Raw genomic sequence first — 21,803 nt, forward strand, 5'->3', positions numbered from 1 at the left:
TACTTCTAACTAATGGTATAAAGCAATAAAACTTGTGAGGTTGTTGGGGTGTAATCTCTGAATCTACTCAGCCGATTTTGGAAATACTTTTTATAATAAGTAAATAGTAAAAGTCACACCCACAGTCACGAACACTGTCTTAACGATATACCTATACAGATGATATGATAACTCTGCAGGGGTTGAGCTGAAGCACCTCCTGTAGAAATATTTTTGGCAGCTGATGACCCCATCTATCGCCTAGTTGCATTTGCTCCACGTTTTTAAGCCAACCTGTATATGAGACCTTGTTTGAGTACTAGAGAAAAGTTGTAAAGCTTGATAATGCTTTTATAATATACAAAAACAAATCCTCCGCCGCATCGATCTGTCTGTCTGGTCGATATAAACTCAATAACGCACTTAACTTATTGCGGTTTTCATCAATATCTAGAATACTTCACAGGTTAGTTTCCTGTGCGCAGTTAAAACGAGTAACAAAATTGGGATACTACCAATGAGACAACATTACTCTGAGGCCCTGAAGCCTCTGCAATTTTTTTTTATAATTAATGCATCTAATTATACTAATTTGGAACCAAGACTATGACCCCTTCGCAATAACAATTATGCGAGTAGCAAAAACATTTGGCGTCCCTTACCCCAACCAAACGCCCCAGAGACACATGAATTATTGACGGATCCATATCGAGACATAAAAAGACAATAAAACAAACGATCTGCACGTCTGTCGCACATTGATAACTGTATTACCATGTTATTCTAAAGGGAAAAATGCATATGTATGTATTTATTTTGTTTGTTAGTCTGTGAAAAATTCAGTAAGACAAAATAGACAATATAAAAGAATCTTTCTAATCCAAGCATTATAATTATTTGTTTACATACAAAAAAAAAACAAGTGTATTACCTCTAATTCACGTCTTTGACTCTATGTAAACTTAATGAACAAAACCAATGAGCTATTAGACCTAAACTCAGTTTTTATTCGAAATCTGTAAAAACATATTACTTTGCGATAAAGTACACATTAGTAGTTACCACAGCAGCAGTGTTGGCCTGGTTCGATCCCCGGCTGTGCACTAGATTTTGCGCATTTAATATTAGCTCGAACGACGATGGAAACCGTCTTGTCTTAGAACCAAAGTCGACGGCGTGCCAGGCACAGTTTGATCACCTGGTTGCTCATTTGATTGACAAATGATCATGAAACAGATACATAAACCTGAGTTTCAGACCTAAAAAGGATGAGAATTCCTCTGATTTATTTATTTTTTAGTTACCATCTCAACAACAGAAAGGATAAATTGTATATTTTATAGTATTTGACAGTTTATATCTCCTCATCTTATATCTTACCCTATATGCGGTCAGTGACCCTAAGTGGGTTGACTGACCTTGTCTCTGGGGTGATTTTTAATTATTGTTGAACCCCAAAATCCATTCTGGGAATACATAGTATGATTAAGGGTAGGTACCATCAATATTCACGATATCAATTGCGTAAAATTTGAATTAAAAGCCTGAAGCTGATATTCATACATGCTTTTGAGAACGTAAAACGTCGCTGAGAATTAAAATTTCTAATTCTACTATGTTCTTTAATTACTAGCATTTCTCTTTATTATCCTAACACTAAAGCAGCGAAAACTATATTAAAATTATTTATTCTGTAAATGTACAATACCATTTTTTATTGTCCTTAAATTTAAAAATCAACGTCAAAAGTTGCAGTTCAGGCTTTGAATGCATGCTGGATACGATCACAGGAAAACTAATACCATAACAGACAGACAGACAATACCGAGACAGACAGGAAATAAGAAATGGAACCAAGCCGTGAGGTGGAACCGTGTTCCGATTCATTTGTAAGTATGAGACGTATGTTTACTAAGCTAGTGTTGATGAATGATAAACACTGTTTCATTTAAAAAAAAACGTACATTACTAAACATAGTCATAGTAATTACTCAACAGTCGGCCTTGGTACCACGGGGTGCATAACTTATAATTACAACCCCAATTGTAATTAAATTTTAACGCGTGCTACCCTCGTGTTACTATGGTTATTATTTACGTACATATTGTTTGAATCGATCAAACACACGATATGTATCATATAAGTCATGCTTTGGATATTGGCTGCAATTCGTAATTCCTCATGAAAGATTTTTAATTCTTACGGGAGAAAGAAATGAATATACAAACGCTACAATGTCTACGCTGTAGAAAATGGCTACGGCGTAGAAGAGTGACTGAAAACAATGATTATTAGATTTTATTTACTTAACTAGAACATTATTTGTTTTTAAGTATTTTTGAAGAACCTCCTGACAGCAAAACTCACGATAGAGAAAATGTATCATTCAGAATGTCGTTCACATTCCCTGGTATAGATTGAGGGTATCCCTTGCGGGTGCACTACATTGAAATAACTATTTCAATAACTTACAAATTGAATTGTATATGCAAAGTTATTCGTGAATATTATAATAAATAAAAAATGCATTTTGTTTTTGTTTCTATTTTGAACTTGTCTCTGACTTTAGTTAGACAGCCTTTGGTAGCAAGTCACGCCTGTCTTAAAAGCACGGTGCTTGTCATTTTTCTCAATTCCAATGGTTTCCCGGATTATGCCTACACGTTGACGGTAGTTGGAGACGTATCTGAATTAAATCCTCAACGTCAACAACGTATTGGATTTTCAAATATGCAAGTCAACCTTAGCATTAAGTCTCCACAGTAATACTCTAAGACCTTATTAACCTTATTAATCCGCAATTCGAAAGTGAAAATTAATATATTTGACAATTTAAAGGTTAATAGGTTAGAAAGAGGATCTTTGACAATCTGAGACTTATCTTTGTTTTTAATTTATTTTTATTTATTACTTAAGATGTTATGTGGAACATGGTGTAATGGTTGCAGCTCCTTACAAACGTTGTGTTATACAAAAAATAAACTTGGCGATTAAAAAGAGTGGTGGAGAGTTTATTGCCAATTCTTCTCTTCCGTTCTACGCTTTTGATTTGAGAACTGGCATTAAATTAGAAGAATTTAATGTATATTTATTTTTTTTGACGTTCATAAGTGTACATTGTGTTACTTATATTTATTCATATAAGTAACACAATGATTTTTTACTTTGACTTTATTATAACCTGACATTAAGGCTTACAAGGCCATAAGTTACAAAAGCAATGCAAATTTTTATTTATAATATCAGGGTCGACAAAACATTTCAGGGTAAACAAAACAACGTTATGTGAAAAATATGTAATGTTCAAATATCTAAATATGCAAATATGTCACGAGGAAGTCTTCGTATATATCTCACGAAGCGACGTGGTCACCGATCTCGCAGACGAACGGCACGGAACCTGCAAAATTTTCAAGAAATTTTGTAATGTTATATATAAATCTCTATTAAAAATTTCGCTATTCGCAGGCATATTAAAAAAAATACTAGTTTTAAGATTGCGTTTAATTTCATTTCATTGAAATCAGTCAAGTTCATGTATTAGTAGAGGCGTGTTAAGTATAGGCCCCGCGTGCGAATCCGAGCTAAACAGTTACTATTTGGTAGATAGTGGCGCTAAACAGCGATTTCGGGGCAAACGGAGTGAACTGCATCCCCTGCCACACACGCCGTGGACTTAACAAATGATATGGAGTTCAACTCTAACATCCACGCTGGTCACTTTCACAAATGCGAATGCGAAGCCGGCCTTGCTCTTTCTTACCGAGACTCAGAAATATTCCAACAAGAGAATTGTGTTGAGCCGCGGGCGAGTTTGCGTGTACGTCAGAGAGGATATATGTTGACGTTGCCTCGGAAGCGGTGTCATCATGTGATGCAACTATCGGCGAACGAAAAAAGCATACAACTCAGCCTACAGATCCTTCAAACTGGAAATCGCTAGGCAAAGTAAGAGTACATTGCCAGATTTGGCGAGAAACTGGCTGGGATCCTACAATGCTGTGTCCTATCCACTATTTCTTCGGCATATCAATGATACTATGTGGCAACTTAGCAACATTCATTGCTTTGCGGACGACAGCACTGGGGATACTCTTTACACTGGCCGGGCAGGTATTTCTCGGGAAGTCGTTAGTACCGGAACAAACTTATGTCTGAAGTAGAAACTCTGGTGCGAGGAGTCGGATTGGGGTAGACTAAATCTAGTCCAATTTAACCCCTAGAAGACAAAATTTTGAAGAAGATTGGTGTGCTCAGCAAGGCACTCATCACTCCGTGCGGCTTGATCCCTTGGCGTTGCGTACATATGTATGGTCTCTCTGCATCTTCTACCGCATTTACCATTAAAAGAGTGTTCAGAGCAGTTGTTTGGACTAATACCTGTAGCTGTTTCATTATCAGATACAAAATACCATCCGTATCACCTCGACATCCGTCGTTCCACAACTAAGCGTTTCTTAAGACAGTTTTTGCCACATACCACCACTATGTGAAACCAACTGCCAACTGCGAACCAATTCGACTTATGGTCCTTGAAGAGGTCTTAAAAGGCATCGCACGTGGGAGCCTTCTGGCAATATGAGTGTCCATGGGCGGCGGTATCACTGAACATCAGGTTAGGCTCCTATTACATAAAACTATCTTAACTAAAAAAACACATGCATCATGAGGACATACACACCTTCACGTACATTCTCTCTCTTTTACACGATAACACAACACAGCCGAAATAGGTAGGTAGTTAAATGTATAAATAATTATTTCCTTTTGTAAATATTATGTCCATGTTTGGCTATATCTTTAGTATAAATGTGTTTGTTTTATATAATTTATCTTAGTTGTAGTATCGAAATAAATAAATAGAAGAATCGCATTTTAACACTGTTCACGTTTTAATAACATACCCCACGCGTTTAAACAAAGCAAAGTTTATAAAAATAACTTAAATTTGTGAGATTACCTTTATGAGTGTTCACGTGCGCCTTCAAAGCCTTAATACTGTTGCATCTCTCTGGACATATTCGGCACTCGTAGTGGTATTGGAGTACCTACGACCACAATATCATAAATTAATAATCAAAATTCAGGCTATATATTCACTCTTATTAAAATAACGTTGGGTTTAAATTAATAATATAAAAATAAATCATATAAAACGGCTTTTAGCTGACAAAAAACAGAAAAAAGTGAGTTTGACATTGTTTCATACCATATAGGTATTTTTTTTTTTATAAAATAGGGGGCAAACGGGCAGGAGGCTCACCTGATGTTAAGTGATACCGCCGCCCATGGACACTCTCAATGCCAGAGGGCTCGCGAGTGCGTTGCCGGCCTTTTAAGAATTTGTACGCTCTTTTCTTGAAGGACCCTAAGTCGAATTGGTTCGGAAATACTTTAGTGGGCAGCTGGTTCCACATAGCGGTGGTGCGCGGCAAAAATTGCCTTGAAAAACGCTCAGTCATGGAACGGCGGACGTCGAGGTGATACGGGTGGAATTTTGTATTCTGCCTCGACGTCCGATGATGAAACTCAGCTGCAGGTATTAATCCGAACAACTCCTCTGAACACTCTCCATGGTAAATGCGGTAGAGAAGATGCAGAGTGACCCCACATCTCTACGCAACGCCAAAGGATCGAGCCGCTCGGAGAGGGATTGGTCATCGACGATTCGAACCGCTCTTCGTTGGATACGGTCAAGTGGAAGGAGCTGGTACTGGGGAGCCCCCGCCCAGAGGTGAGAACAGTATTCCATGTGGGGCCGTATTTGCGCTTTATAGAGTTGCAAGCGGTGGCCCGGAGTGAAGTACCGTCTCGCCTTGCTGAGCACACCAAGCTTTTTGGAGGCTAATTTAGCCTTTCCCTCCAAATGACCGCGAAACTAAACGTCGTTCGATATGTCAACGCCAAGTATTCCGATGCTGGCTGTGGCTTCAAGAAGAGTGTTTTCGAAAAGGAGTAGCGACGAAGGGTATTTTTTTCGCGGAAAACGCGCAAACTTGTGTCTTCTTGGGGTTAAATTGGACTAGGTTTAGTCTACCCCAGTCCGAGACTCCACGTAATAGAGTTTCGACTTCAGACACAAGTTTGTTCCGGTACTCATCGACAACTGCCCGAGAAATACCTGCCCGGCCAGTGTAAAGAGTATCCCCAGTGCTGTCGTCCGCATAGCAATGAATGTTGCTAAGTTGCAACATGTTATTGATATGCAGAAGAAACAGGGTCGGGGATAGAACACAGACCCCAGCATTCACGGGTTTAAGGTCGGAACATGCTCCGTCGACGACGACCTTGATGCTCCGATCGGCCAGAAAGCTGGAGATCCAGTCGCATAATTTCTCGGGAAGCCCGTAGGCTGGAAGCTTCGAGAGCAGTGCTCTGTGCTACACCCGATCGAAGGCTTTCGCTATGTCCAAACTAACCGCTAGCGCCTCCCCCTTGGACTCAATTGCCTCTGCCCATCTATGTGTAAGGTATACTAGAAGGTCACCAGCCGAACGACCACGACGAAAGCCGTACTGATAATCGCTAATTAGCTGGTGGCCCTCTAGATACCTCAAGAGCTGGCCATTAATAATGGATTCCATTATTTTGGAGAACAAGGAGGTTATAGCTATTGGACGATAGTTGGACGGATCAGAGCGATCGCCTTTTTTAGGGATCGGATGTATCGAAGCGCTCTTCCAGCACTTCGGGACAGTGCCGAGCGAGTACAGGTACCGGAATAGGCGCGTCAGGACCGGAGCCAACTCAGGAGCACAAGTACGCAGCACAATTGGAGGGATACCATCCGGCCCGCTCGACTTATGAATGTCTAAGGAAGATAGTGCCTTGCGAACAGCACGTTGCCGGAATGTGATTTCCGGCATTGAATAATCACACCGCGAAATCGTCGGTGGTGATCCCCCTCGGTCATCCAAAGTCGAGTTGGACGCGAAGACACAGCCCAAGAGGTCGGCCTTCTCCTTCGCAGTGTGGGCGAGCGAGTCATTCTCCCTGTGCAGCGGTGGAATGGATGGCTGACAAAAATTCCCTTGTACAGCTTTGGCGAGAGACCAGAAGGCTCGAGTCCCCAAAGGAAGTTGGGCCAATCTCTCGCCAAATCTGGCGATGTGATCTGACTTTGCCTTAGCGATTTCCCGTTTGAAGGACCTGGAGGCTGAGTTATATGCTTTTTTATGTTCGCTGGTATTAGCATCACGAGATATTGCCGCTTCCGCCCATGCATTAAAGCATTCTCGCTTTCGACGCGATGCTGCCTTGCAAGAACGCTTAAACCAGGGCTGTGACTTGCCACCGATCGGCACCGCAGAAAATGGAATAAAGAGTTCCATGCCCTGCAGAACCACTTCGGCGACACAGGCAGCGACGGAATCTGGAGCTTCCGACGAAAAGCACATAGGCCCCCAAGAGGCCTAGGAGAGGAGGTAGGAAAGAAAGACCGCATCCCATCCCAATCTGCTGACCGATAGTGCCAAATACGGCGACAACCCGAAAAACGGGGCCGAGGAGGGTGCGTAGTAGGCACAGTACTCCGGACCACACAATGATCCGATGAACCCAATGGCGGGTCAACAGAGACTTGATAGGTCTCCGGATGTGAGGTCAGCAGAAGGTCCAACAAAGAGGGTTTATGACCATCCACATCTGGTATTCGCGTAATCGCAGGGACCATTTGTGACAGGTCGTAAGCTAAAGCAAAGTCGTGAAAGGATCTTCCCGCGTGATCGGTGGTTTCCGAGCCGAGCCAATCGGCATGGTGAGCGTTAAAATCGCCAAGTATCACGATTTCAGCGGTAGGAACTCCTTCGAGCAGGGAATCTGTAGCCATTTGGATGTGCTCAATGAGTCGGTCAGTTTTGGTATTTCCGCTATGGGACCTATACAGGCATGCGTAGAATCGCGGATGGTCATCGCAGTCTACGCGCAGCCAGAGGCTAGATAGGTCCCTTCCTTCAAGCGACCCGAGGCGACGAGAACAGATATCCTCTCTGACGTACACGCAAACTCCCGCCCGCGGCACAAATGAATGTTCCAATTTGTACCCCGGGTAGGAGAGGTAGGAAGTATCAGCCGGGGAGGATATCTGAGTCTCAGTAAGGAAGAATAAGGCCGGCTTCGCAGTTTCGAGGTGAAAGTGAACCGCGTTAAGATTAGAGTTGAGCCCCCCTAACATTGGTAAAGTCCACTGAGAGCGTAGAAGGGGATGCCTTCGGTAAATTCTTCCGTTTGCCCCGAGATCGAAACCTAAAGTTAAAGTTTTTTGCGCAGTTTTTGCCCACCCCAGAATACGAAGGGCAGCCTGTGCATCCACCACCGAATACTGATTGTTCCGATGATAGACGCTCAGAGGGGGATTCTCCACATCGGAAACGTGTGGTACCCCCCTGGGGTAATCTCTGTTTAAACTGCATCTTCATATTCGGGGGGGGGGGGGGGGAATTGATGGGCTCCAGGAGTCTCACTCACCGCACGAAACGCGAGTACAATAAGATGAACCTATTGCATCACTTCACGCCGGTTTTCTGTGAGACAGTGGTACTGCCCCGGTCGTGCCAGCCCGTTTGGCTGAAGCCCGAAAGCAACAGCATGGCACTCCCACTAGGAAGGGGGTTGACTGACTGCACTGGTGAAATAACCTCTGTCACAGGTTATTTCACCAGTGGGCGATGGGGTCGTCACGTCCCGACGCCTGCAGATTTTATTTGTAAGTACAATATCGAATACTATTTTGGACAAAAAGCTGTTTTAGTTGCTGAGAGCTTCCCAAACTATTATTAACATGAAAAAAAGTATTAAAACAAGAAACCAGTTTTTACCTCGGAGAGTGACTTCGAAATCTCTTTCTTATGCGCCTTCACATCTTCTGTGCTGTGAGATCGTACGTGAGATAACAAGTTATATACGCTGACGCAGACACGATCGCATATACTGCACTTTATGTTCGCTGAAAAGAAATTATGTTTTAGCTAAGTTTCATTAAAGCCATTGCAATAGTTATCATCGTCTCAATTTTGACATAATTCCTTCGTCGAACATGTCGTAAAGCCATTAGTATATTTTCATGTCACTGTCATTTAGTTATAAAGCGAGCAAGAATAGAGCGTACCAATACTTAGAAGGCTGGCAACGCTCTTGCGAACCTTGTGGCAGTGTGACTGTCCATGGGCGGCAGTATTACTTAACATCAGGTGAGCCTCCTGTGCGTTCATCTCCTATTACATAATAAAATCTCAAGGGTCAATACTAGCTAATTATAAACTTATTTTGGAGTTAATTCTGAGATGGCCTACATTGTATTGTGTTAATTATTAAAAAAAATCATTAATATTTCCCCAAGATTAAATGGAGACCAAAATATGTCAAAACCAAATGTTTCACACATTTTCAAATTTGTTATTGAGAAAATGTTTTTTTTGCTTTATATTTATTTAAAGTATGAATTCTATAAGTTTTTTATTGTGTATAGAAAAATAATTATTACAAACCTACTTTTTGAATCACTTCTTTTAAAATACATTAATATACTCATGAATAAAGATTCATAATAGTGCACATAAATTTAACTAACATTAATAATATTTATACTTACTATTATTTCCTTTATGTACACCCCTCCATGATGTCTGATAGCAAGGTACACACATTTTGCAGACTACTAATTCACGCAAATATTTCTTGGAGTCATCATCAGACCCCTCACTGAAAGTAATTAATTTAAATTCATCAACATTCTGAAAAATGTCATTATTAAAGAAGACAAAACACCTAATTTCTTTATAAAATTGTAAGGAGTAGTCTATGATTTGCAAAGAAAGAAAGTGGTAAATTCAGATTAACTGGTAGAACACTAAACCAAATAAATATACTAAAAGCAAAACCATGAACAGTGTGCACATTTCTTACTCTCTCAAGTATTGATTGAGCTATTTATTGACAATAGTCCATATTTAAGGCAAAGAATAGAAGCCCAAGTTCAATTTAAAGCAAGAAAATAATTGATGTTTTATTAAGTAAATAATAATGGTATTATACCATTATTTAATAAAATTATTTGTATATATATAATATTTGTATAATATTGACATATTATTAACTTAGTTATTGTGTAACATTTTAAACTATTAACACCAACCTTTCCTTTTCAAACATTTTATAAGTGCATGAGAGAACCGATTTTGGTTTATATGCAATTAGCATTTCTTCATCTTTATCAAACTCCTTGGTCAAAATTACTTCTTCTCTGAAATTAACTGGTTTTGTTTGTTTAGGGCCCAACACAACTGATTTTAAGAACTTCTTTTCTCTGTATTTAGGAAGCATGGCTTGAACAATTTCAGATTTTTTCATACCATCTTCATTTTCTACTGATATTTTGCTCCACATAGTTGTTTCAACTTTCCCTGTTAAATGAATTTTATTTGTAAATTTAGCATACTCACAAAATAACAAAGTTAAACTACAATACTACTAATTTTATTAAATTTAGAAAATATATCAGAAATGTGTGAAATGTTACACATATATAAGTAGTGCATCTATAAAGATTGCAATTTTATAAAGTAATAATGAAACAAATTAGAACTAGACATTATTTGTATGATTAATTTTATATAACATAGACAAAACAATTATAAAGTTTGAAACTCACCAGTCTGTCTGGTATTTAAATTCCTTAACACAATCGTCCTTGTAGACGATACAGCGTCCTTGGTGTCTGGTCGCAAAGGTAATTCATACATTTTCATATGTTTCAAACACAAATTGTTCCAATTTCTTAACTTTTTAAGGTCTCCATCCTCCCGATTCCACGCACGAACTGGTAAGCATAAGGGATCTTCGTAATCAGGAATTCTTATGTCTAATTGTCGCCTAATTTTTAAATCATATTTCGAAGTTCTTTCATTTTCTCTCTTAAAAATTGGACGAGATGGTCGCATTTTTCTTTTGAATCGTTGACGATATTCTTCTGACGGATCATAATCGGAATCTTCTTCCTCCTTCTTTATTTTCTTTTTAATGCTCTTGTCAGGTTTTTCTTCCAAAAGTGACGATGACTCTAAAGGTTCTTCTTTAATTTTAACGAATTCCTTCGAATCGTCTAATTTTAGGACGTATTGCTGGACAATTTCAACGTCTTCATCCAGGCATTCTATTTCACAGTCCATATCCATTTCAGATTCATACATCGCGTACGAGTTGTACGTGCAATAAAAGTTAATGTTACGTTTTGTTAGAGGTTATAATTTGCAGCTATAGTTAATGTTCTGAAAACGTAGAGGAAAATATAAAGCTATTAAAATTTTTAAATTGTTTGAGTTAATATTTCCTTTCTAATACTGAGTTAGTACTTAGTAATATACTATTAGTAAGTTTTGTATCATTTCGCAGTCTCACAGATCTAGTAGAGGTAGACATTAGAGTTTAGACAATAAACATAGTATAGTAACAGTTTACTGTTTAGTGGATAATATTATTAATACGATTTTTACTAGTTACTACCACAGAACACATATATCTAATATATATAGAATATGTATTCAGAATAAGCGGTAAAATAAAAAAAATATCTTAAATCTTTGTTCTACTGTCTATTTCGTGTATACTCTATAATCTTTTCCTAATAGTATATTTTGACAACATGTCGGATAAGTTAGTATTTTCAGATTTTATTAATTTTATATATTCTATTTAACTTCCCCTTTATAAAAGTTTTAAAATCTCAATTTATAAACTTGTGTTCATACAAATTTGCATTCAATATGTCTGTGAATCATAAATTACTACATAATCGATAAATATGTCATATATCCATGTGTCCTAAAGAAAGCTTTTCTTTCAGCGAAGACATATTAGGTGAAGATTTAGGTGATCACAGCCTTGCAGATTATAATCTCGGAAACGAAGAGGAGGAACAGTTGCTGGCTGATGACTACGAAGGGAATTCTCAAAACGTACCCTCAGGTGGACCATATCGTGAGCCTACTATTGTGACTGCTGATTATAATGAAAGCAATATTCAATATACACCGGTAAGTCTTGTTCGTCTCTCTATTCTCGAGTTCTCTTTAATTTGAACTTAGCCCTCTTTTTTGACGAGGTAGATTTGTTTTTTTAGTATATTGTATATATAACCATCTGCTTAATGATTCTTTTTATAGCCAGTTGCTTATACAGCACCAGAGACTGAGTGTGTGGTGCCAAATATTACTGTTGAAATACCCAGTTCAAGAGCTGATCACTGTACATATGCTCCATATGAACCAACATACGAAGCTGAACATGCTGTACCACCGGCTATTGTAAGTATATACCTATTCTATTTATTTCATTTCTATTTGTGTAAATGTTCGTATGTTTTAGGTGGTTAGTTTCATGTGGTTTCACCAACATTAATTTAAATGTGATAATTGTAATTGTGACTTTTTATTTGTGGAGATTTTGTTCAAAATTGTATTTGTGTACTTGTGATAAAAAACATAATAACTCATTTGGATTTGGATTAATATCACGAATATTAAAAATTTGATAAAATTTAATTAAATTAAGATATTAATATACTGTCATGGCCTTTAAAATTTTTAAAGAGGAATTATACCATAACATAATACAGTTTTTTCCATTTCTTTTGCTATTTACAAAGCACACAATTGAATATAATAAGGAATAATGTTTCTGCTCCTTGGGTGTTTGATGTGATCTTTTTTTAAAGCCAGGTTTGACAGTAAAATATTTTTTACTGGTATTTAAGTATTAACTACTTTTTTGAATGTAGAATCAACTGTGCTGTGATTAGAACATTCAACCAGACCAAGCAGTGCAAAGTAATGATTTATTTATTGCAATTGTCATTTAATTATTCTTTAATAATAATTTGTAAAATAGGTTCACTCACTTACTTAAGACACTAATAAGTACTTAAATTTGCACTATTATTACATATTTAATGAAAAAAAAATCATTTTCAGCCAGCGGCACCAATTGAATCTCCACAAATTGTGCCATCAGAAATTCCCCCAGCTGCAAGTTAGTATTTATTCCTATTTTATCTGAAGGAGTGCCTTATTTGGAAATTAGAATTAAAGTAGTGTTGATTGTTATTATTAAATTTTTTCAGGTATAGAAACCAGTAGAGAGAGATTTATATCAGAGAGACCGGTGGGTGCTCGGACCCCACAAGTCAGAAATATACCGGACTCCCTTGGTAAGATCTTCTTTCTCTTGTGTATGTGATGTAATGATTAATAAGTTTATTTAAAATAAATTCCAAATCTGAGGTCAGAGCTCAGGACATACTTAGTAAAAAAAGAATGGAAAAGTTGATAAAAAAGAAAATGTAGATTAATGTATTTGCAGATAATGTGTTTGTTCCCCGCGGTCGTAATAACTCCTGGCGCGCACCGCACTACCGGCATAACCATCCTTACCGGCGACACCACGCGCACTACCGGGTGAGTGCATAGCGATTGATTTTTATGCCATTTTATATTCAAAAGTTGCATTTTACTTGTTGTGAGTCATTTAAACTTGTATCAGAAAAGGTGTGTTCAGAGTGGTTTAATTCTTAAATAAATAAATTATTTTCAGGGAAACTTTGGCCCTCGTCCCTCTTTCCCACCGCCTCAACGCGCAAGTCCTCCGCAAATTCGCCCAGAATTAGACAGTCGTCCCGACTTACTTCCCGAAAGGCAAATACTACCCGAGCCTCGGGAAAATTTTCCCAATTTTCAAAGATTTCCATTTCCCCCTGAAGAGAGACCCAATTTCATCCCAAATCAACCATTCGAGAGGCCCATGTTTCCATTTGGCCCTTCGAGAGAAATAGTTCCTCACAATAACATCCCCCAAGTGACGATTCGCCAACCGTTACCGGGGCTACCGTCTAAAGGCTTAGAGCCCGAAGTTAGAATGCTGCCAGTTTTGCCACCGAATTTGCCAGGATTGACTGGAAAGAAAGTGTTGATTAATCCACACTTCAAGGGAAATTTCCAGCCTCCCGTTGAAGGTAATTTTAATCATATTTATTTTGTAGTATTTAGAATAAATGAATTTGTATACATAATATTTTTTTTAGGATGTCATACACATATTACAGTGTTAAAAACAAGGCTAAACGTAGGTTAAACGTACACTTCCTCCTTAAATGAACAGTTCACAGTTCTCGTTATTTCCATAGTATGAAGAATTAAAAAAAAATATTTTATCTGTTATTGTAATAAAAAAAATCAAAATACAGACGTTTTAATGAAATGGCAACACTAATGCAAGTTTCGTAATAGGGTTGCCAGCGTACATACCGACGCGCATACAAAAGTCGCCTCCGCCGATCGCTCCTTCTCTGGAACAGAAATTCGGTAATTTTCTTTACAGTGGGGCCAATTTAATACATCGTGTTTGACGTCTGTCAGTTGTAGCTCTCGCTTAAATATCTGTTAAAGCGAATGAATTGATACGAATTACAAAAGTACGACCAGTTGCAATTAAAAAAAAATGTATTGTCTATATATATATACATATATGGTAGGTGTTAGGAACAAAAAACGACACTGCGTCGTTTAAAAAAATAGTATTTTTTCAGTTGAATTACTTACGGGCAAAATATTCTTTGCTAAATATTCTTTCACAACTTATCATCGAATTCGATTTTTAACAAAGTTCTAAAAGAAAAAGGGTATCGCTACGGAGTAAAAGGCGCAGAAGTCCAAAGTGCAACTAAATAGTAAAGTTAGCTGCTATTGTAATTGTTGATTTAAAAAAGTTGAGTAATTATAAACAAGAAACTGTCAAATGTGATCTATTTGGTTGGCCCATAATCTAGTTGATCTTTAAGTGCACGACTCGAATGAGCTGATCAGTAGGAGCAGCTTATGGATGTTTATCTAGTTGAATGAGCTTCGCTTGTTGCCAAATATTCGTCCCTTCCGTAATTCAAATAGAAAAAAAAACAAATAAAATTCTTGTTTTATTTTAGTTCTTATGATTTTGCATTTTTGTAGACATGCATGTGTTTGCTTGTTTATTTGAGACTGCAGATCCCAATTAATTACCGTTTTATTGAATATAAAAATAAATAATATGATATAGTTTCTTCACGCATCCACACTGACGGACAATATTGTTCTATTTCAGGCCCAATAAAGGACATAGACGACGCAGCGGAAAGGTTCATCGCCGAACAACGCAGCGCTCTGGCGAGAGCCGCCTCTCGCAACTTGGCCAGGCGATCTCCGCAGAGGTATTCTATTTAATAGCGGCGTTAATATTGTATGTACGAAAATGTACAGTAAATCTAATTGAATTGTGATCATTTCAGATTCATCGAAAACACGACGATAGAGATAGAGAACGAGTTGGCTCGCAGCAGAAGAAGCGAGGACGAACTCTTGCGCAAGCAGGAGGAGTTCATTCACGCCAATAGGGCCGGTCTACGGAGACGGTAGGCTATTCGCTTTTCTCGTTTCGTGCGACGTTACTATAATTCTCTCCAGTGTTTCGTGAGCCTCGACTAATATTCAATAATTAACCTTCAGCATGAGGACTCCGTCTCCTCGTCGATCTCGCTCCCCGTCGCCCCTCCCCAGAGATTCTCGGGACCCCCGCGACGTCCGGGACCCCCGAGACATCCGGGACGCTCGAGACGTACGGGACACGAGGGATCTCCGAGACCGGGAAAAGCGGGATGAACGCAGACCGAGACCACAGGACGACGAGGTGACTTTCTTATATGTTTTTATTTGTTTCTAATAAAACAACAAAATACTACAAATTTGATATTAAAAAAACTATAGACCTACAACGGCAGACAAATACCGACTACAGTACGTAATAGATAGTACAAAATAAACGTTCCATGTAAAAATCAACAAAAGTATTTTTATATTTTCAGGATAGTGAGTACAGAAGAAGAGTTCGCGAACAAGAGTCGATGAGAGAGAGAGTTCTGAGAGCAAAAGAAGTGAGAAGAAGAAAGAATGCAGTTGCACTACAGAAGCAGTTGCAGGATAAGTTAGTGTCCGTTTTGTACTTTTGACTATTGGGTAATCTTAATCGAATCGAACCTAAGATGTTTTCTTTGCGTTATAGACACGGATTTATATTTCATGAAAAAGTTTAAAAATATTTTTTTTTTCCAAAATCAGGGAACGCGAGAAACAAGATAAGAAGGAAGAGCCTAAAATAGATACAAAAGAAAATCCATCTAGCACTCGCGAAGAAGAGGTGAAACCGGATACGACCAAGAAGAGTCCGGAACGAGAAGAGAAAGAGATAGAGAGAAAAGAGAAGGCGTCGCCTCTGAGGGACGAAGTCGAAGTTAATTCTACTTGTGGTGAGTCGCATACGACAAATTATTGTTTAATGCGTCACTGAGATGAAACCTCTCACCAACAAATTATCCAACCCGCAGAGGCGCTGACTCCCCCTCGCGGCCCCTCGCCCCTGACGCCCCCGCTGCCTCCGCCCGGCCCGCGTGGGGACAGCGACGACGACCTCGACCTCATCCTAGGGGACATCGACGGGATCCTCTCCGACGACGAGGTCTCCGCCCGCCCCGAGGACGACGACAAGAGGTAGACGAGAGGAGTAGGACACCGGCGTCTAGGTCTCTCCTCTTGAATTCTAACACATTTGGGTCAAATATTGTTTCAGAGTGGAGTCGACCAAACCCCAAAGCGACCTGCGCACCAAGTTGCCCCCCAGGAGCGAGAAAAAACCTCCGAGCAGACAAAAAATCACTTTTACAGCCAACGAGGAGGCAAAAAAGAAAGGTAATTTTTAAGATATTGATATTTATTAAATTTTCGGGATAACTTTAACTCCCCGAGGCCGGTTCTCGTTTCCAGAATATAAAATAGGCATTGCATATAATTATATTAATTAACAATGACGGATTTAGAATTAGATTTTTTGATGTGAAACATCTATAGCCCCACGTAAAACCGATTTCGCTATACGATGGTATATATATACAGTCTATATGCAGTGTGTAAGGTGTGGCATAAACTGAACCACACACAGTTATATTTTATGTAACCGAAGTCACTGATTAAACGAATTAAGTAGTCACGATTTGAAATAAATTCGTAAATTTTTGTATTTAATGAAAATAAATGTTTATTCAATAAATAGTCATCGATATCTGGAAAAAAATCGTAATATTTTATTTTATCATTATGACATATTTAGTTCCTATCACAATATGTTCTTTTCTGCATATTACTTTTACAAAATAACGTCGATGTTTCACATCTGCCAGGCGTCCCGTGACGGCTCACATTTTTTTTTTTTTCAGAAAAATCTCCACTGCGCCGCACCGTAGTGTCGAGTTCCACGAAAGTCGCCGAAAGTACTGAGAAGCCTCTCGTCAAGGTGAGATCGTTGACTATTAAGTGAGCACGCGGATCTTGTGTTTCACGTCCTCCTTCATCCTCATCGGTTGAGTGTTTTGGCATTTTAATTAGATGCTCATTGGGAACACTCGATGTCACATCGACGCGTAGGAACGAGTCCCGAAATCTGATGAAGGTTTTGATCTTTGGTACATTTGTTTGCAGGTGAGACGGCAGCAGCCCGAAGACACCACCGTCAAGTCCAGACAACGAATCGTGTTCGAAAGAAAAAAGGTAACTATCTCTCTTCTCTCTCGTCTCGCTCTCTCTCCTTCTCCCTCGAGGTGATCGATCGGTGAACATCATTAAAAATAAACAACACAATTTCAGATCGAAAGAGCCGACGAAGACGTCTCCCAAAAGTTCAGCAATCGTCGCGTCATACTGCAGAGAAAAATGACGGAGAGGGACAAATCTGTCTTCTCGCGGATCGAAAAGACCGACCCCACGAAGCCCAACCCGGGCATCTTCAATCGGGCGTTCAAGACCGCCGTCGGCTCGGACAAGATCGGCGACAGGAAGCGGGCCCGAGACGTCGCGAGGGTCCTCGGGGCCGTCGAGAGAGACGACGAGCCGAAGGTCGAGTACGAGAGCGGCTCCGACGAGGAGGACCCGCGGGAGGAGGCCGGCTCGACGGCCGCCGTCGGGAATCTGCCCCACGGCATCACCGACACGCGGCTCAAGACGCTGGCCGGCGAACACGTGCAGGTAACTTGTTGAGACCCTTCGTTGTCATTGTTCACGTGAACGAGGCCACGCGGTCGCCCCAGAGGAGACGCAAACCGACTCTTGCGCTCGCTCTTCGGCGACTCGTGTCGATCGCGATGGAAACTGTGATATTTATGTAAACATTTATTTAAGACTCTGTAACCAGAAGTATTTTTAACTTTTATTGAGACTCTCGCGCACCTCACGAGATAGACTCGTGTATTAGATATAAGCGAACGAATGTTTCCGATGTTGTCATGTATCCGAAGACTCGTTTCGAGTACTCTTCGACGGACGATAGTTTCGTTAGAGTGCATTTAGGGCGGAATGAGATCGAGAGCTTCGCGAGATAAACGCGGTGAGAGGAATTGAAGACGTCTTGGGGTTAATGTTGCAGAGTTTGATATTGGATAAGGAGACCAGATCGGCGAAACTCACCTTCAGAACTTCGGCCGCCGCGGAAACCTTCAAGAGGAAGTTCCATAATAAGATGGTCTCCGCCAGTCAGTTGACCGTTATATTACAGTAAACCGATTCCCGTGAGCGTTTTCTGTCGGAGTTCGAAACCGTTTCTGGACGGCGCGGTTCGCAGCTTTCGCCCACGGTCGTCGCAGAGCTTCCCGTTTTTGTCTTAATATTTCCCGAATCCTGAGTCTCATCGCCAAATGTACATAAATGATGTTAGCCGATACTCCTCATTCGCAATTAATGAGATTTAACACTCGACATCATGTGTAAAATGAAATTTTAATATTTTTTGTAATGTCTTTACAATCTGTCGTAGTTGTTGGGAATACCATAAATGTCGATGATAATAATTTGCATCTGTATCCGTTTAGTCGATTGGGTGAACTCGAGATGAAAAGTGTTTAATTGCCGATACCGTTTGTAAATCATCGTAAAATTTTAAATTAGGTAAATTGTCTCTCTCTAAGTAATAAACTTTTGAAAAACTGTATCTTTTTTTCAAACTCATTTTATGTCTCCGATGAACGATCATGTTATATGATGAATGATATGTCACGGATCGCAATACCGCGAGACAGATCGCTATGACATACACTAGTAGAGTACTATAAACACTAATTGTGAGAAACGAAGACGACGATGAACGGAGGTGGGCCTCGATTTACTTGTTATCGCTAAAAGCTTTAAGTTTTAAGGTCGCGAGTCACAATTTCTGTAATTGCTTGAAACGACGGAAGACACGGAAGTGGGAAAACTTTTAATTGTTAATTCTTGAAATGTATAATTACTTTTATATTTACGAACATGAGTCGACAACTTTCGTAGGACCGAGTAGGCGTTTAATGTGTTAACGTGTAAAACTTGGAATCTGCCCAGTTTGTCTTTCACCAAATTGTTTTGCGTTAGTTTAATGAAAACTGTGAAGATCTGGCGACAATCGAATATTTGTATGAGCGAATCAATAATTTGTATGAAACAAATTGAAGTGAACGGAAGCACGAATTCGTGTATAAACTGTGCTGTCGATGGCCGACATTATCGTGTCGTCGTGTACGTCTCTGCAAAATTACCGACGTTTTTCTTATAAGCGGGTTACGTTTTGTTGCTTTATGAGGCAAACAATTATACTTACTAATTTTAAACTAATTAATATCTAAACGCTAGAATTGTATTAAAGCTATCTGAGATTGAACAACTAGTTTGTTCACTTGTAAGTAGATTATTATATAACGTAACCTTTTATTAGTTAGTTCGACGTGTGACTGCTCGTCCCGATGTTTTACATTGTGTAGTAATATTATATTTACCTGTCGTTTCTGTTTGTAACCAGTGAACCCGAAACGCCTATAACCTAGTTTAAGTTTTCTCAAATAAATATGTGTAAGATGATTGTTATTTTTTTTACTTTCGGATCTCAAATAAAGAACCACGAGTTTAAAAGATGTTGCATTTTTATTTTATTGTTAAATACTGTATAACTTTCGTTTGAATAAAAACATCGATATTAAAAGTTATGTTGTTATTGCTTTAGTGTAAGTACAAATGCGATCGAAATTAACGAAATATTTATTTCGGTGATTTTGAGGTTTTAAAGACTGATTTTTAAATAAACCTTTTTTTACCTATTTCGTCTTTTATTTAAATATAAGGTCCTTACATATGACATTGGTGTTTTTTATAGGAGTAACAAAAAGTAGCTTTTTGCATTTTGTATATTTAATTAATCAAAGTATGTATCTTTGCACTTTTGCCATCTTATCGGTAAGTTCATTTATTCCTTTACTAAAAACCATTCGGACGGAAATCAATAAAATCGGTGAAGGCGGTTTCGATTACAAGTTATTCAAATTTCGAAAAAGTTCCGAGGAGTACGGAAGATGTCTAAGACATTCCAGTTGAATCTTCTCTAATTTGTTAGCAGTTTGTGGAGCACTGTTTGGTCTAGCGCTGTCGTGAAGCAGCAGTGGGCTAGAGTGACCAGCCTTGGTGGTTTAGCAGCTAGCTTTTCCATCATGGTTTGCAGTTGCTAACGTAAGGGTCTGGAAGGATTTAAGAAAGTTCTAGTAAACGGCCCCGGCACAAGTCCACCAAATGCTCACAAGTAACTTTTTTGACGTCAATTTTCGCTTGGGGCACGTTTTGACTGATTCGGCTGGGTTCAGCCATTGTGATGAGCACTTTCGATTAGGGTACAGGATCCACTTTTCATCACAGGTACAGGTTCACATTATTGTGCCAGTTGAGTAATGTAACAAAGCAGTCGAAGCGCGTTTGTCGGTTTGCTTCACTTAATTCCTGTGGTATTCTTGCTTTCAAGCTTTTTCACCTTTCCAATTTGCTTTAAGTGGGTGATACTGTTTTATCACTAACACCGCAGCCTGCAGCTAACAGATGTTGTTTTCGATGGATTCGCTTTCAGAAAAGCCTTAAATTCTTCATTATCAACTTTGTTATCCGGCCGTCCACGGGGCTTGTTCTGCGGGTCGAAATTCAGAACGAAAACGTTGGATATAAAAACGCACTGTGCTTTATTTTGCGACACCGCCGCCATACACATTAATCCTTCGAGCCGTTTCTGCAGCACTGGTGTCACGGTGGAACTCGTACTCGTTCGTATATAACGCGATATTTCATGTTTTCCATTTTATAAATACTTATAGACGTAATAAAATAAATGTATTATGGATTTCGAAAAACAAATGCACGAGTAAATAGCTGTAAAAAAATTAATTTGGAATTCCTAACCAAAGAGGAGATATTTCAGGTCAAAGTGACTTACTAGCCAAACAACGAAACGCCAATTTCATATGTAAGGTCCAAATATCTACCATCTAATAATAGCAGTTAATGTTATTGATATAATGGCAGTTAGTTACGAATTCTATTAATTGCTTGTACTTATATATACTTAGTGCAGGCCAAAATCATTTTTTCATATAGGTAACCCAATGTACACTTATGTACGTCAAAAACAGAAATGTACATAAAACGCTTGTAATTTTACTGCCAGTTCTCAAATCAAGGGCGTAGAACGGAAGAGAGGAACTGGCAATAAAATCTCCGCCACTATTTTTAATCGCCAAGTTGACGCCATGGCGATCCTTGAAATGTGGACTTGGCTACATAAGAAAATAATAATAATACTAGTTATACTGAATTAATTTGATGACCTACATGAATACATTAATCACCATGTTCGAGTCTGGAAATACAGCCGAGAGATTCAGTCGCGTTACCTCTTTATACTGGAGCAATTCATATCC

General features: G+C 39.0%; 2 protein-coding genes across 4 annotated transcripts; one reads left to right on the top strand and one right to left on the bottom strand.

Annotated features, from left to right (window-relative positions):
- Positions 1-3,261: 3,261 nt before the first annotated feature.
- Positions 3,262-11,444, bottom strand: LOC123711370 (myoneurin-like). The gene is made up of 6 exons (XM_045663927.1): positions 10,629-11,444; positions 10,113-10,380; positions 9,570-9,679; positions 8,797-8,924; positions 4,941-5,028; positions 3,262-3,380 (listed from the first exon to the last, which is right to left on the bottom strand). Exons 1-6 carry the CDS (start codon positions 11,164-11,166, stop codon positions 3,334-3,336), a joined length of 1,179 nt encoding a protein of 392 aa, XP_045519883.1. The 5' UTR covers positions 11,167-11,444; the 3' UTR covers positions 3,262-3,333.
- Positions 11,445-11,582: 138 nt separating this feature from the next.
- LOC123710883 (titin-like) lies at positions 11,583-20,165 on the top strand. 3 transcript variants are annotated; one of them, XM_045663167.1, is made up of 19 exons: positions 11,583-11,629; positions 11,820-12,009; positions 12,139-12,279; positions 12,946-13,003; positions 13,095-13,181; positions 13,334-13,428; positions 13,565-13,982; positions 14,257-14,331; positions 15,107-15,212; positions 15,291-15,413; positions 15,508-15,688; positions 15,864-15,982; positions 16,117-16,304; positions 16,383-16,545; positions 16,625-16,743; positions 17,268-17,344; positions 17,530-17,598; positions 17,695-18,072; positions 18,470-20,165. In XM_045663167.1, exons 1-19 carry the CDS (start codon positions 11,619-11,621, stop codon positions 18,599-18,601), a joined length of 2,730 nt encoding a protein of 909 aa, XP_045519123.1. In that variant the 5' UTR covers positions 11,583-11,618; the 3' UTR covers positions 18,602-20,165. The 3 variants fall into 3 exon arrangements, with proteins under 3 accessions (XP_045519123.1, XP_045519122.1, XP_045519124.1); XM_045663166.1 differs by lacking the exon at positions 11,583-11,629 and having other exon boundaries at positions 11,758-12,009; XM_045663168.1 differs by lacking the exons at positions 11,583-11,629; positions 14,257-14,331 and having other exon boundaries at positions 11,758-12,009.
- The last annotated feature ends 1,638 nt before the right edge of the window (positions 20,166-21,803 follow it).

The sequence above is a fragment of the Pieris brassicae genome, chromosome 6 (genome assembly GCF_905147105.1).
Source record: "Pieris brassicae chromosome 6, ilPieBrab1.1, whole genome shotgun sequence".
NCBI classification, from domain to species: Eukaryota; Metazoa; Arthropoda; class Insecta; order Lepidoptera; family Pieridae; genus Pieris; species Pieris brassicae.